We start from the raw sequence: 17,362 nt of genomic DNA on the forward strand, positions 1-17,362 counted from the left end.
AAGCAGTTGGCGTGTTCCTGTGGCCCCTGTCCCCGTCCCCCGAGGGGCCAAAAGGACGTGGCAGTCACTTCCAGGAGCGGTGTGGGCCAGGGCAGGCAGGGACCCTGCCTTAGTCTCACTGTGCGATCAGACTTTTAGCACCTAAAATATCCCAGTTTGGCTTCAGTAGCCTCTGGGAGGTAGAGCCCAATTCCGGAAGACTCCCAGAGAAATTGGGAGGATTGGTAACCCTAAGCACATAGCATTTTCATAGCTCCAATAGGAAGCATTATAATATGGTCTGTATTAGGCACTGTTCTGGATGAGGGAGAGCAGACAGAGGAGCCTGTGGGTGTGTTATAAATGCATTCATTAGGGGAAAGGGATCCAGATGTTATTGAGCTTGAGCAACTTCAGAAAGAACTGTCAGTTGGGATCAATATCTGGGGACTCAGATAGTTGAGAATAACAAACCAGCCAACAAGGAAAAAGTGGCTAAAGGAAAGTGTGTGTGAGAGATAGGTAATTAGTAATCAGACTAATTAGTAACAGTGATAAGGTTGTCAAGTAGACAGGGATCACAAGTACCAGTAACAACTTGGAGCTGTCTTTGTACAGATGGTATTGCAACTTGGAGTGTGCACTCCATTCTGAATGTGCAGTGGAGGCAGATGATCCATCAGGTTTTTGGAGGGGCAGGATTTGGATTTCATGGGGATCCACGAAACAAAAGCAATGTTCTAGGTGTCACATTTTGTGAGTTCATAGAAACTGGAGGAGGAGTCCATCTTTTGGTTCCCAGCATCTGATACATATGATGGAGTAGGGGTACTCTTTTATACTTATGGAGTATCAGAATAAAGCATAGAAAAACTAAAGCTGGGAAGATGTTTATTAGCTGATTTCTGTTATTTAGGCTGAGGTATCATTGTGGCATCATCTATAACCCACAGCATCAGAAGCAGAGGAAAGATTTATTTTTAGAGATTGCTCCCCCTTTTTTTTTAAACTGACATTGTGACACTTGTTTTTTAGGGAGATTTTAATTGTTCAGCTGCAGTGAATGACAGTGAATCAGTCGACAGGGTTACAAGTTGATGAAACTTACTTAGAACCAGTGTGTGTTGCTGCTGGATTAAGAGATGTTTTGGGGTATCCTCATTCAACAAAGGAGGAGGAATTCACATTTTTGTAGAGGGTAACCAGATAATTGATTGGACAGGGTATATGCAAAAGCTACTTCAATCACGGGATAACTTGTGGTGCAGCCAATAGAGTCTTCTGACCACTGCTTGGTCAAGTTGAACTTGGGGAGTACAGAAGAGTGATTTTTCAGTCAGGGCTACTGGAAAATAAATGCTTGTTTACTAAATAGGGCAGTGATGATTAGAAAGGTTAAAGCCATCTTTGTAGAAAGAGAAATAGTTTGGGAGTTTTATGAACCCCAGATGGAATGCTGGGAATGGACACAGAGGAATCTGGTAACCTTCCTACATTCCTTTTCAGGACAGCTGCATACATCTGATTAGGCATTAGTTAGCATTGCAGAGATATTTGAGAAATCTTCATAGTTGACTGCAAGGTGGGGAATGCCTAGAAATAAGGGTCTTTGGAGAAGTTAAGCAGGAAATGGTTCAGTACTGAAGGAGAAAGCTGGAATCAGCTATATTGGCAAAGAAATTGAGGCCAGAAGGTGCAGTAGTCTCCTCTGGTATGTTTGCAAGATGTAAAGGAAAGAGACTATTGTGGGTTATGGTGGGGTTACAGGATGCTAACACTGGGCAGGTCTGCAGGGGCTCTAATGGAATGTGGAGGATAGTTTACAAATATTACAATGAGCTCTTTTAGGGACAAATTTCAGAGGGGTAGCCGTGTTAGTCAGTATCAGCAAAAAAACAAACAAACAAAACGAGGTGTCCTTGTGGCACCTTAGAGACTAACAAACTTATTTAGGCATAAGCTTTTGTGGGCTAAAATCCACTTCATCAGATGCATGGAGTGGAAAATACAGTAGCAGGTATATATACACAGTACATGAAAAGATGGGACTTGCCTTACCAAGTGGGGGGTCAGTGCTAATGAGACAGTTCAGTTAAAGTAGAAGTAGGCTATTCTCAACAGTAGAATACCAAGGGAGGAAAAACCACTTTTGTAGTGGTAATGAGGGTGGCCCATTTCAAACAGTTGACAAGAAGGTGTAACAATAGGGAGAAATTAGTTTTTGTAATGACCCATCCACTCCCAGTCTTTATTCAGGCTTAATTTGATGGTATCCAGTTTGCAAATTATTCCAGTTCTGCAGTTTCTTGCTGGAGTCTGTTTTTGAAATTTTTTTGGTTGAGGAATTGCCACTTTTAAGTCTGTTCTTGAGTGACCATGGAGGTTGAAGTGTTCTCCTACTGGTTTTTGAATGTTATAATTCCTGATGTCAGATTTGTGTCCATTCACTCTTTTGCATAGAGACTGTCCGGTTTGGCCAATGTATACGGCAGACGGGGCATTGCTGGCACATGATGGCATATATCATATTGGCAGATGTGCAGGTGAATGAGCCCCTGATGGTGCGGCTGATGTGGTTAGGTCTTATGATGGTGTCCCTTGAATAGATATGTGGTCAGAGTTGGCACCAGGGTTTGTTGCAGGGTTTGCTTCCTGAGTTAGTGTTTTTGTTGTGTAGTGTGTAGTTGCTGCTGAGTATTTGCTTCAGGTTGGCAGGCTGTGTGTAAGCAAGGATTAGCCTGTCTCACAAGGTCTGTGAGAGTGAGGGACCGTCCTCCAGGATAGGTTGTAGATCCTTGATGATGCGCTGGAGAGGTTTTAGTTGGGGGCTGAAGGTGACAGCTAGTGGCACTCTGTTACTTTCTTTGTTGGGCCTGTCTTGCAGTAAGTGACTTCTTGGTACCCTTCTGGCTCTGTCAATCTGTTTCTTCACTTCACCAGGTGGGTATTGTAGTTTTGAGATTGCTTGATAGAGACTCTGTAGGTGTTTGTCTCTGTCTGAGGGATTGGAGCAAATGCTGTAGAAGACTCTGGATCATGTAATGTGGTCTGGATGAAAGTTGGAGGCATGTAGGTCAGTATAGCGGTCAGTAGGTTTCTAGTATAGTGCGGTGTTTATGGGTACATCTACACTACAGGATTATTCTGATTTTACATAAACCGGTTTTGTAAAACAGATTGTATAAAGTCGAGTGCATGCGGCCACACAAAGCACAATAATTCGGTGGTGTGCCACACAAAGCACAATAATTCGGTGGTGTGCGTCCATGTACCGAGGCTAGCTTCGATTTCTGGAGTGTTGCACTGTGGGTAGCTATCCTGTAGCTATCCCATAGTTCCTGCAGTCGCCCCCGCCCATTGGAATTCTGGGTTGAGATCCCAATGCATAATGATGCAAAAACAGTGTCGAGGGTGATTCTGGGTAAATGTTGTCACTCATTCCTTCCTCCGTGAAAGTAACAGCAGAGAATCATTTCATGCCCTTTTTCCCTGGATTGCACTGGCAGACGCCATAGCATGGCAACCATGAAGCCCGTTTTGCCTTTTGTCACTGTCACCGTATGTGTACTGGATGCCGCTGACAGAGGTGGTACTGCAGCGCTATACAGCAGCATTCATTTGCCTTTGCAAGGTAGCAGAGACCGTTACCAGTCATTCTGTACCATCTGCTGTGCCATTGTAAATTGGTGATGAGATGACGGTTATCAGTCATTCTGTACTGTCTGCTGCTGTCATGGGTGCTCCTGGCTGACCTTCGCTGAGGGTCATTCCCTCCCTTATGTTGTATCTAAAAATAGAGTCAGTCCTGCCTAGAATATGGGGCAAGTGTACTAGAGAACCAGCGTATCAGAGAACCAGAGAGCACAGCCACTCCGTGTCACGTTGCACAGAAATGATGAGCTGCATGCCATTCTAGGGGGTGTCCCTGCAACAACCCCACCCGTTGCTTCCCTCCTTCCCCAACCCTTCTGGGCTACCGTTGCAGGGTCCCCCATTTGTGTGATGAAGTAATAAAGAATGCATGAATAAGAAACACTGACTTTTTGGTGAGATAAAATGAGGGGGAGGCAGCCTCCAGCTGCTATGATAGTCCAGGCAGGACATTAAACGGTGGAGGGGAGAGAAGCACAGCATCCCGCTGGTATGATAGTCCAGGCAGTACAGAATCTTTTCTTTAGACATGAAGGGGGCGGGGGGCTGATGGAGTTCAGTCCCCAGTTGCTATGATGAGGACGATTACCAGTTGTTATGTACCATCTGCCGGGTATAACCGGGAGTCATTTCTATTTTTATCCAGGCGCCCCCAGCCAACCTCACCTGAGGCCAGCCAGGAGCACTCACGGGCTGATGATGAGGACGGCTACCAGTCCTACTGCACTGTACTGTCTGCCACCGGGGAAGGGAGAGGATGCTGCTGTTCATTGCCCCAGCACCGTGTCTACCAGCAGCATGCAGTAGACATACGGTGACATTGAAAAAAGTCAAGAAAAGATTTTTTTCCCTTTTCTTTCACGGAGGGAGGGGGAGGGGGAGTAAATTGACGAGATATACCCTGAACCACCCTGGACAATGTGTTTGACCCTACAGGCATTGGGAGCTCAGCCAAGAATGCAAATGCTTTTCGGAGACTGTGGGGACTGTGGGATAGCCGGAGTCCTCAGTCTCCCTTCCCTTCCTCCATGAGCGTCCATTTGTTTCTTTGGCTTTCCGTTATGCTTGTCACACAGCACTGTGCTGTGGACTGTGTATCATAGCCTGGAGATTTTTTCAAATGCTTTGGCATTTCATCTTCTGTAATGGAGCTCTGATAGAACAGATTTGTCTCCCCATACAGCGATCAGATCCAGTATCTCCCATACAGTCCATGCTGGAGCTCTTTTTGGATTTGGGACTGCATCGCCACCCGTGCTGATCAGAGCTCCATGCTGGGTAAACAGGAAATGCAATTCAAAAGTTCGCGGGGCTTTTCCTGTCTACCTGGCCACTGCATCCGAGTTCAGATTGCTTTCCAGAGCAGTCACAGTGGTGCACTGTGAGATACCGCCCGGAGGCCAATACCGTCGATTTGCGGCCACACTAACCCTAATCCGATATGGTAATACTGATTTCAGCGCTACTCCTCTCATCAGGGAGAAGTATAGTAACTGGTTTAAAGAGCCCTTTATATCGATATAAAGGGCCTCGTTGTGTGGACGGGTGCAGCATTAAATAGGTTTAACGCTGCTAAAATCAGTATAAACTCGTAGTGTAGACTAGGCCTATGTGACCATTGCTTATTAGCACTGTGGTGTCTAGAAAGTGGATTTCTTGCGTGGACTGGTCCAGGTTGAGGTTGATGGTGGGGTGGAAATTGTTTAAATCCTGGTGGAATTCCTAAAAGGCCTCCTTCCCTGGCTCCAGATGATAATGATATCATCAATGTAGCACAAGTAGAGTAGGGTACCCAGAAGTAACCTACTACAAGACAATGATTTTTCCTCCCTTGGTATTCTACTGTTGAGAATAGCCTACTTCCACTTTAGTTGAATTGTCTCGTTTGCACTGACCCCCACTTGGTAAGGCAGCTCCCATCTTTTCATGTACCACAAGGACTCCTCATTTTTTTTTTTTTTTGGGACAAACCATTCCTCCTTTCCAGCAGCAGCAGCAGCAGGTTTTGGATAGTATTGCAGGTTTTCCAACACTGGCAGTTCAGGAACAGGACTCACTTGTGAGGTCAACAGAGGAAATAAAACTTCATGTAGTTGTCTTGTCACTGAAGAAAGGAATTTTTCTGGGGGTGGACTATTACACAGTGGAATTTTATCAAATGTTTATGATTCACTGCCCCCTTCCCCCCGGCAGTGCTCTCAGTGACACCCTGAACACATGTACATTGGACCTTCCTTTTATGAAAGCCTTTCTTTTTTCTCAAAAATAGGATTGGGAAGATATCAGGAATTGGAGAAATATTATCTTGTTGAACACATATTACAAAATTTTGGCTTCCATTCTAGCCAAAAGATTGGAGAAGAAAGCAGGGAAATTATTGTATCCCACTCAGTCTAATGCAGTTCAAGGTCACATGGCGGCAGGCACTTTGTGTAGTTTTCAGGAAGTATTTGAAATTGGGTGGTGGGGGAAATGGGAGAGTTATGTTTTGTCTTTGGATTGGACCAAAACTTTTGACAAGAATGAATTTGCATTATATATGGTTGGTCTGTCTCATAGTGGTATTCCCCTACTGTTTATTAACTGGCTGCAGCTCTTGTATGTCCATGTATTATGCATCCCTTTGGTAAAAGGGTGGAAGAGAGAGGCTATATTTTGGGGTAAGACAAAGTTGTCCTTTGAGTCCACTTTTGTATTATTTTTCCTTTGTACACTTTACTGTGGGCAGTGCATTGTAATGAGATTTCAGGGCATAAATACATGGATTAAGAGGGAGAGGAATTTCACTCTGTCAGTGAAAATGTTCATCCACATGAATGATATCACAGTGCTGGTGGGCAGTACAGAAAATGGAGACTTTTTTTTTTGCATTTTACATAATTATTCAGCTGCCGCCAGAGCAGCAATTAACATGAAAAAGAGTTTTTCTGGGTGGGGATTTCGAGGTACTCTTTTGCTCTTTCAGAGAAGTTGCAGATTCTGATGAGCCCTCCCACAGTTACAGATATTTTGGGACTTGTTTTTGGTAGTGATTCAGTTGCTGAGTAGAACAGGGAGAAGCAGGTTAAGATGATGAGATGGAAGAGATGGACGCTAATGTTGGCAGAAGGGATAATATTGACTGCAAACATTCCTCTTACTCCTTTGCATTTATATAGCATATGGGTATCCTGCCCCTGGAAAACAGGGTCATTTTTTCAGATGCTCTGGGGAAATAATGTAACCTAATGGAGAGAAGCATAGTCTACCTGCCAGCTGAAGAATGGGGTTTGGGTTGGTATGCCCTGAAGCTTTCTTGATGGTATTCTTTTTATTTTTAATTTTCATAGGCTTTGCATGGTTGAGGGTATGGAATGGTCACTCATTTCCCAATATTATTTGGATATGTCACAGGGGAAGAAATGGAGTAACTGGTGGGGAAAAGGGGACGCAGTCCCTAAAAAGGTATTTTTTTCCTATAACAGTCAAGCAGCCTCCCTCTAACATACACTTACTTTAAAATGTATTTCCTATTGGCAAATTCAGGAAAGAGCATTCTAAACCAGAGTGTACTTATGAAATATTTCTCAGAATGCTATTTAGCAGTATTGAATTGCCCTGAAGATTGTCTCAGTAAGGTCATTATAGAACCTTCAAAATAACAGAGTTCCCATCAAGTACAGGGACATACAGTGGCAGGTATTTCGTAGTAAATTATATGTAAGAAGTAACCTATGAGGGAAGAACATAGTAGATGAAGGCAAACCTCAGGAAGCATGCTCTGTGTCTGAGGAGATAGTGGAACAGTTTTTATTATTCTGTTCCCTTCACATCTGCATTTGGGATTTGTTGGCTTCAAAACTGAGAGTTCCATTGCTGCATGGCCAGACTTATGGACAATTGACATTTAGATCTTTTTCAGACACCAGAGGACTCAGCATTTGTTCCAATAAGTAAAAAGCAGACATTTGCTGTGTATTTTCTCTGAAACTTTGGTAGTTGTTAGTACAATGGTTTTATACTACCTCTGCAGAGCCACTGTTCAGCTGTCTGGGGCAGGCACAGAATGACACACCTGAAACTCTTGTTTACGCTATTTGTGCAGTTATTCAGTCACCGGCAATGTGGATAAAGAAAGTATGAGCTTGGTGGACTGGACGGTGAGATGAGACCCTATAATACTGGATTGATCTTCTAGTTTTAAGGACAAAAAGTCCGGGGTGGGGAGGATTTTGTTTTGTTTTAGTTTTTTTGTATATGCAATTTGTTCTGACCTTGACTCTAATTTTGGGGTTTTGGTTATATTTCAGTAAACGTGAAAAGAGATTGGGGGGAGTATATTTTCTTTCAAAAAGTTTTGTTTGATTTCACATCTGGACTTTCCCTCCCAACATCTCCCCTTCTTCATATTTTCCAGAGATTGTTTTGCATTGCTCCTGCCTTCATTGAAAGTGAGCAAATATATTAGTAAAATATGAATTTTAATGCAGTCTTCCATTGTTTGTTTGTGTAATATAATCCATGCCTACACAGGTAAACCACAGCTCCATATCAGAAAAAAGCTAATTGATGCCTGTTAATTAAAACAGAAGCTTTAATCTAAAAATGATTTCCTACCATAGGCAATGTTTTGAAAATTAATTAGTTAATTAATTAGAACAGCTTATGGTTAATTCCCATGTTCTTCAAGTAAAACGAAACAAAAATCCAGTCACATCCTACAAGGGTTCTAAGTATTTTGTGGGGAATTCACTAGGAACTCAGTTCAGGGGACCTACTTAATACAGATATGAGATGAACTCGGTGGCATAAACCCATCTGTGTAGAATTCAGTTAAACATCACCATATATGGCACAAAGCCTTTTGTCTAAGGGCCAACAGTTTGACTAGAACCTGGATAACATAGATAATTCATATAAGTTATAATCACCTGATAGCTATTTAGTGATTGTAGTCTATTTGCAAAGGTGTAGGTGTGTATGTTATACAAACCATCTCAATAATTGGCACCTTTCTTGTAGTCTCAGCAGGGAGATCAAGGACTGAAAGGGCATGAAAATGAAACTGAATTTCTCATTGCCATAGATGAAACTTCTAGGTCAGGATTCAAGCCATTTGGGGACAACTATACTGTTGCTGGCTGGCTGTGCTTAGTTTGTTTAATCTAAAATGTTTCATGAACAATATAGCCATTCACAGGGGGAGGAACCTTTAAAAAATGCCACATGGCTTAATCTAATTCAGTCTATTTGGATATTACTGAATATTGAATTCTGGTCATTCTAGAAGCACAGACTATTTAATTAATTGTTGCCTTCAAATTATTTCCCATCTCCTTCTCCTTCTGCACTTCCTACACTGAATTAAAGTTTTTGATGGAGACATTATATTAGTATTGGTTCAATATGTGCTTTATTAAGTTTACAAATTAAAACAAACATTTCCATATTGACCTCTGTTTGTCCTGTGCAGACTTCACTAACATTTTAATTATATTCACAGAAGCACTTTCAAAGCCACTTGCTTACCTTCTTTAGGGAAATAATTCCTTCCCGTGTCTCTTTGTCAGTGGATATGGAAAACACGCCAGAGCCATCACCATTTATGATCGTGTATTTCATGTCTGCATTAGAGCCAGCATCTGCATCATTTGCCTTGATTTTGCCTACTGCTGACCCAACTTGGGCTGATTCAGGAACATACAGCTGATAATGTTCTGGAAAAAAATATATTAGGACAATGTGTCTAATCAAGCTAAAAACAGAATTTCAGAATACTCAACACCCATCGAGCCTGCTAATCAGATAACACAATTACCTCAGAATTCTGACCATGCTAAACTGCAAACTGTATATATTTCTGACCATAAAGAGCACCAGCCAGAATTCTAAGTGACAGTTAGTATTTGTAGAAGCAGGTTCTGCTGGTCATTAAAAAATTAAATACTAGTTCAAGAGATAATTAAGTAATTGGAGCACAATACCTCTTGTTAGCAAACATTTGGAAAAATACACTGTGGTGTGAATCACTGGTTTATATTATCTACACAAAAATATCAACTTATCAACACACTGCACATACCTTGACTATGGACCATGAGTTCTTCAAAGAGCAGATCACTGTTTTGTAGGCAAGAATGACAGAACCAGTCTCCTTACAGTGGGGTAAAAATCTATTTTAACAGAAAAGTCCCAGTTCTTATACTATGAAACACGTCTTTTAATAAAAGGTTTATATGCCACAGCCAGTGTAGCACGTGTATTTTGCACTCTTAGTAAATGTATAACTCTCTATGTTCATTTTCCACCTAATCTGCTGAAGGAAACAAATGTAACTACTCCAGGGTAAAAGGAGAACAATGTAAAAAGCTTGGAGTTCTCTTCCTTCCCAGCTCTTGCAGTTGCAAGAATGTTTACCACTAAAAACTTTATGGCACTGAAAAATATCTGTTAATATCTGAAGTGAGTATTCATGCACCCCATTGTCTAGACCTGGGGTTGGTAACCTCTGGCACATGGCTCGCCAGGGTAAGCACCCTGGCAGGCCAGGCTAGTTTGTTTACCTGCCGCATTGGCAAGTTTGGCCGATCGCAGCTCCCACTGGCCATGGTTCACCATCCCAGGTCATTGGGGGCTGTTGAGGGCCACCGAGAGTGGGTTCGGGCCCCAATGAAATTTTTTTTCGGGCCTCCCAGCAAGAGCAGACTGGCTAAACAGGGCCAATGAAACCAGGGAAGCCAGGCCCCAGGCCCCCTTCTGGACTGCCAGGCCCCGGTATTTTGTATCGGCATCCCCCCACCCTCATCAGCCCAGGGGCTGTGGGAAGCTTCCTGCTGTCCCCATTGGCCTGGAATGGTGAACTGTGTTACCGACGCGGCAGGTAAACAAACTGGCCTGGCCCACCAAGGTGCTTACCCTGGAGAGCCAAATGCCAGAGGTTGCAGATCCTGGTCTAGACATAATTTAAAAAGAAATAAACACCTATCAAAAATAATGAGACCAGAAAAGCTGCAATTATGATATTAATGGCTGTTGATATAGAGCTGGGAGTTTTAAAGTTCTATGTGAATTAAACCACAAACTATTAACATCACGTGTCAAAATATGCAGAGTAAATATGCTTAAATCAAACTCTAATAAGTTATCAAACAGCATTTTTCTTAGTTTAACCATCTGTAAATTTCAATTAACATTGTTGGAAATATTTTTTCATTGGTGCGTGTGTGTGTGTGAATGTTCATCAACATTTACCAATAAAAATACTATCCTTCCAAACCTACCTATATTAGTCATCACTGAGCGACAATAAAACAAGAAACCATTGAGTTTCTGCTGAACAGTGTAAAGTGGCCTTAAGAGCCCCAGTCCCACCCAGGGGAGGATTCCTTCAGCATAGATACTGTGGAAGACATCCATAAGGCTGTTTCAGAGGACCTCCTCCTAATCCCTGTCATAGGGGGTATGCAGAGGATAGGGCTAAGGGGGGAGGGCTATATTGGGGGGGAGGCAAGTTGGAGGCAAGGCTGCAGCCCACAGTGCTGTGGAGATTCAGGGCAGTGCTGCAATTCATAGACAGAACTCTCGGGGTTGTCTAAGGTCTTGGCTACAAGGTATGGCAATGCACACTAGAGGGTGTGACACATTGCGCATTAATTGGCCCATGTAGTTCTGATCTGTGAACTAAAAGCTCCTTAGCACATGTTAACATAGTGCTCATTAACATACACTAGGGGACTTCAAGTTTGTGCCAGCAGGGTCCACACCAGGCAACAAGTGCACAAAACACTGGAGAGTTTTAGAATTTCCACACCTCTAAGGTGCATTGCTCTGCCACATAGACATGCCCTAAATTCTGCTCAGTCCAGCCCTCAAAGCATCCTACTGTAAGGAGTGCACAAGGATGGCTTAAAGCATCTTCTCCCCACTCCCCTGGACTGAGAGTTATTTCACCAAGTATTTTAAAAAAAATATCTTTGAAGAGGTTATTGGCAATAGAATGGGAGGTTCATTTCTACGGCACCAGTTCAAACTTTTCATGAGATGACAGTGGCAGTCATTAACAGCTGAAGCCACATGGGTGGTATGTGAAATGATTTTGTGGTCTCTGCCAAATTCCCAGAAGACAAATCTCTCTCTCTCTCTCTCTCTCACACATACACACACACACACACAATCACAATTTCTTAGCAGTCTGAGCAGAAAGGCTGAGTAACAAGGGCAAGTGCACTATCTTCTTATCTATTCAAAATCAGGTTTATGGGCAAGTGAAAAAAGGCAGTGTGAGGAAGTTTATATTGCTTAATGCCAGGGTCATAGACTAACAAAACAAAGTTTTTTATGTGAATATATATGTGTGTATATGTAAATTATGTATAAACATGTTCAGATGTATACACACGCAAACAGAAGTTGATTTCTCTCTTAACAAATATTAGGAAATATGTATGTTATAAATCTCTAGAGGATAATCATAGAAAAGATAATGACAAAGGGTCATTCATTTTTGTGAACCAAAGGAGGGCTCTCCAGTAAAGGAAGTAGAGGATATCCATCATGACTAATTTGCAAAGCTAAAGATTCCATTTTAATGATGTTGGATCCACGAATTCTAAGAAAAGATTTAAATAAAGAAGAAGATAGAGGGAGATAGGTCACCTTGAAATAGTAACTACAAGGGAAGAGTGTGATGAACTGGTAGAATTTACAACAGAGTTTAAGGATTATGCAAATTATTTTACAGGAAGAAAGAGAAATACAAAAGAAGAAAAAGAAAATGCAGTCTCAAAATGAAGAATGATCTTGCCTCCATATGACCCTATATGTTACACTGAAAGCATTATAGAGGCACCAGAGTAACCTGAGGTTGTTAAAAGATGGAGATAGTATGACAAGTAAAGGAAGGACTTTATTAAAAAAGACTATTTCAGGGAAAAGGAGAATTTAATTTGAATTTAGATTAGACTCACACTTCTGGCAGAAAGGACTCCTTCAATGAAGATATAAAATGATGATACTACAAAAGTTGAAGTGGCAGAGGAAATGCACAGTAAAATTAATACAGCATATAAATAAATAAATAAATTGACCTGATGTGAAACAGATGATTTACTATGCGTTTGTAGAGCGGATAGCACCAAGGGGACTAATCCCAATTATCATTTCTAGGTACTAGTGTAGTACAAGCAAATAATAATAATACACAGATAGTAATGTGATAAGGATGGATGAGTGTGATGAACCCTGTGAACACTTAAAAAATGGATCACTAGGGACAACAGAAAATAAATTACTATGAATCAGGAGGTTCTCAAGGGAAACAAAAGCTATGTAGGATAAAACAATATACACGGAATAAAGTGAAACAATCAACATTGCAGTAAAATTAATACTTAGCCATAAAGTAGTGATTCAATTGCAATGCATATTATTTAGGATGCTACTATGATATCCACATAGAACCTCACCTTTATGAGTTACAAAAGAAAAATACTGCCATGCATTCTTTTATGTTATGATTATGGGTTATGTTAACTCACATTATCTTATTATCTTGTTTTATCTCAAAAATAAAATGATAAAGTCAGGATGAGGATCCTTTTGAAATTTTCTTATTGTTAAAATTGATGTGGACCACAATTTTGACACTTGTGGCCTTGCTAATACACCCTGATAAAAAGAATAGACACTGGTTACAGAGTTTTAGCTATACATTTAAGAAGATTATTATAATAATATAGAAGTGCTATATTAAGTATGATTTGGTATTTCTGGAACTGAAGAGATATTCAGAAAATGGACTGAATAAAAGAAATTGTTAAAATTAAACTTCAAAGAGATTCTGCCTGAACACTGGGTGAGAAGTAACTTTCAAGAATTTTACTACTCTGCATATGCTTGAACTGAAGATATGAGTGAAACCTGCACATAAAGTTATGAGCCAATGGAAAAGTTCTAAGCACAGATATTCAGATCCAATCCAATTTCTAAGAGGAGAGAACTGACATTTATTTAATTAGATATTGAAATTGTAAATTAAGGTTTATTGACAGCTGTTCCTGTTAAATACTGTATAGTTTATTCCTGAGAAGCAGACATGCTGACTAAGGGCTCAGGCCCAAACCCACTGAAGTCAGTGGAAAGATTCCCATTTATTTCAGTGGGTTAGAGATTAGGGCCTACAGTAAAAAAGATAGGCTGAATGGAATATAATATGAATGTAAGAGTCTTATTTTTCATTAATCTCCCTTTCTCAAACCCTTCCTTAAATGAGAAGTTGAGTTAAAAAAACGCTGAGGGCCAGACACTAGCCTCTGCTAAGGCTCATTTGCTGGTTAGCCATATGCATTGTGCTGAATTAAGTGCTACTACATTTCAGCTGCAGGTGGCCCTTTGAGAGCTGCTGCAGCTGGTGCAACTTTTAGAGCAATCTTGAGGCTGCTTGAAGCTGCTGTGAAGGACCAAACCAGTGGCATGATGACTAGGGTTGCACAAAGCTCGATCTGGCCCTAAGATTTTAAGTTCTCACTGAATATGCATTCACTTACTCAGTTAAGTGACTGAATTAATGCTCTGTTCCAGTTACTGAATTTAAATAGTACTAGTAAAATCACTTACTGTTGTAACTGCTTTTGTTAATCTATAATAAACCAATCTGAATTCAACTACCTTTCAACAAAATTCATTTAGCTATGAATAAAATCTCTGGATTATCTATCTAGACAGGATCTACCTATTGATTTGGGGAATAATAAATTTCTGTTCTAGTTTGCCTAGAAAAAAGTATGACCTATAAGGAAGGGTCTCACTCTTACAGAAATGTAATCTCTGTTGGAAGTTCCCCACGAGAGAAACACAACTGAAGACACTGTAACTGAACAAGCATGGTTTTATCACTTATTTTCATGTACTATTATCTTTGTCAAATAAGTTACTAGTTATCAATGACTATGAGTTCTCTTGCTTGACAAAATTATAACATCCATTAAGGCATGGTAAGCACTTTTAGGTGTCAAATAATGGGGTCACTATTCAGAACTGATATCATGAAAAACAACCGTAAATAATTTTGGCCTCCTTCCCATTCATAACTCCTCTTGGTTCTTCCCTCCCTCTTCTTTTTTTTTTTTACTTGCATATTTTCCCTGGCTATCTTGTTAGTATTGTTCCTCCCCCCTCCACCCCACCCTTCGTTGTCAAGTATTGATTTATTAAATTATATGGTTTAATATTAAGGAAGTTAAAATGTTTTTTGCATATACAACTCTACCCCAATACAACGTGAGCCAATATAACATGAATTCAGACATAACACGGTAAAACAGTGCTCCGGGGGGGCAGGGCTGTACACTCCAGAGGATCAAAGCAAGTTCGATATAATGCGGTTTCACTTATAACATGGTAAGATATTTTGGCTCCCAAGGACAGTGTTATATCAGGGTAGAGGTGTATAAGTTAATACTATGTTGTATGCTCCAGATGGTAATTATAGTTTAATAGTTTTTTTTATCTTTTTGTATTGTGATATTTGTATTGAAAAGGAGAAAAATAACAAAAACATTTTTGTCAACCAACCTACCTAATACTTGTTTTTCAAAGTTCATTTTTCAGTAATTTGGTGACAAATGTATTTGGTACTTAGCCCCCTAACTAATGTATGAAATATCCCTTTCACAGTGACTCTAACAGCATACTTCACACAGGATCCTTTTGCTATCTACTGGTGTGTTGATTCACTCAGGCAACTTATCCCTGTTAACTCCACTGAGCTCAATTGCAAATTGATGTTGTGCTGCCTTCCTGAGCCTCTGACAAAAGGAAACAATAGCTGTAATTCTCCAAATGCCAAACTCTTCAGCTTTCACCTTGGCATCTTCTACAATACAGTTATGCATGATCAAAAGAACAAGTGGCCACCAACACCAACCCACAGATGTAGTACATTTGAAAAAAAGAAAAAAAGCATCAATTTTCTGGGTCTTTCCCATAATATTGCAGCTTTCTAAATTTTAGCTTCTTAGCACTCTTTCTTGGACAGCTAGTATATATGTGTTCATCTTACTTCAAGTGGGACTTCTCTCAATATAATAAATCCACACTAAAACTGTGATTTTTGTGAATCCAGTCAATACTTGTTTCTCCTACAGCTCACCACAGGAATTTCAAATCACTCCCTTTATTCTGAATATGTTTTTTGTTGCCAACACCCAAGTCTTGCAGCTCTAGCTAGGAGAGAGAAACATATCATTTTAAAGAATGTATACATGTTTGGCTTAACCTTCTGCATTGCAACAAACATCTTCTATATCTTTTAAAGAACGGATGAAGGTTTGGTCACCTGAAAGTGAAATGTTGGATGTTTCAAAATGCTATCTATAATGTAATAGACACCAACATAATGTCCAAGACTCAAGCATTTTTCTGCTGATATAGAAACTTTGCAGAGCACAAACGTCTTGGATCATTTTAAAAAACATTTTTTTTTCATAGGAGCAAGAGACAGGACATGTGACTATTAAACACTTTTTATGTTGTGCTATAGTAAGGTAAAGATAATCAAGATTTTTGGGAAAAAATGACTATTTTCTTTATTCAAATCATTACACCCAGGCTGCTTCTTAAAATCCTGCCCACAACAAAGAGCAACCAAGACCACATGACAAACTTCCTGGAATATTTCTTGGAATTCAAGTGGATTACATGCTGTTTTTTTCATTTTTTCCACTTGTAATATAAAAGCATTAGATGATTATCTGTGTATCCCATACTGACGCAACAAATTAGTATTACTTTCCTCTCCCATTCCTGTTTTTGTAAGCCTTGTTACAGGTGAAGGCCTAAAGTATTTCAAAACTATCACATTGGTATTGCATTATCAAAAAATAAGAGATGGAAGAGAACTATTAGGTGTGTTGCAGAGATCAGATGGATGGATCTTGCCCATATCCCTGCCAGTGTAGTATTGTTCCCTATGTTGTATGTAGGAGTGTTTTGTCCAACTACATTTAAATTACGTTTGGTATGGGGCTTCCACTTCTTCCTTCGGGAGAATACTGTCCAAATAAATAGTTCTTAAGTCTAATTTTTTCCTATTCTCAATTGTGTATCATTACTCCTAATTATGCTACAATGTACCTTGAATCACTTAACTTGTTCTCCCCACTCATGAGTATTTATCTCCTTACAATATGTTGTAATTTTACCATTCAGTGGTACGTAGCATGAGGTTTTAATGGATACTAGTGTGAATGAATCCTTAATAAATGTTCTTTATAGGATTAACTTTCTTGCACAAAGTAATTATCCATTTGCCTACATCAGAAGTTCCCATCTTGTGATCCATAGACCTATGGTGGTTTGGGAAGCATGTTGTAGATAGATAGCAGGGGTTCTCTGCCTTATCCACAGTTGCTAAAGCACATTAAAAACAGCTAAAATTCATTAAATGGTACTTAATATTCCCAGTCAGAACCAACATTAAGATGGAGTTCAAGTTAAGAGAATATATTATTTTGGGGCAGCATGTGACTTCTGTCACATTAAGAACAAATAGAGACAGTGACCATTTTCAGAAGACCCATCATAATTGGGGTCAATCTGTGCCTCAGTCTGATTGAGAACTACAAAAGGTGTTGTGAATTTGAATGAAGACATATTAAACTGATTTGTAAAAACATTATTTTGTACTTTTTTTCCCGCATGGTGTCACTACAGCGCAGCTACTGAGGCTACAGACTGCCAACCTTTGATAATGGCA

At 40.2% G+C, this 17,362-nt stretch overlaps 1 protein-coding gene across 5 annotated transcripts in view; it reads right to left on the reverse strand.

The window, feature by feature from the left end:
* The window catches only part of CDH18 (cadherin 18), a 1,010,793-nt gene that overhangs the window by 111,832 nt on the left and 881,599 nt on the right, over positions 1 to 17,362 (reverse strand). For all 5 annotated transcript variants that reach the window (XM_050937421.1, XM_050937420.1, XM_050937419.1 and 2 more), the window contains one exon: positions 9,139 to 9,326. In XM_050937421.1, coding sequence (XP_050793378.1) covers positions 9,139 to 9,326 — 188 coding nt within the window. The remainder of the gene's footprint in view (positions 1 to 9,138; positions 9,327 to 17,362) is intronic.

This window comes from Gopherus flavomarginatus, chromosome 2 (genome assembly GCF_025201925.1).
Source record: "Gopherus flavomarginatus isolate rGopFla2 chromosome 2, rGopFla2.mat.asm, whole genome shotgun sequence".
Taxonomy (NCBI): domain Eukaryota; kingdom Metazoa; phylum Chordata; order Testudines; family Testudinidae; genus Gopherus; species Gopherus flavomarginatus.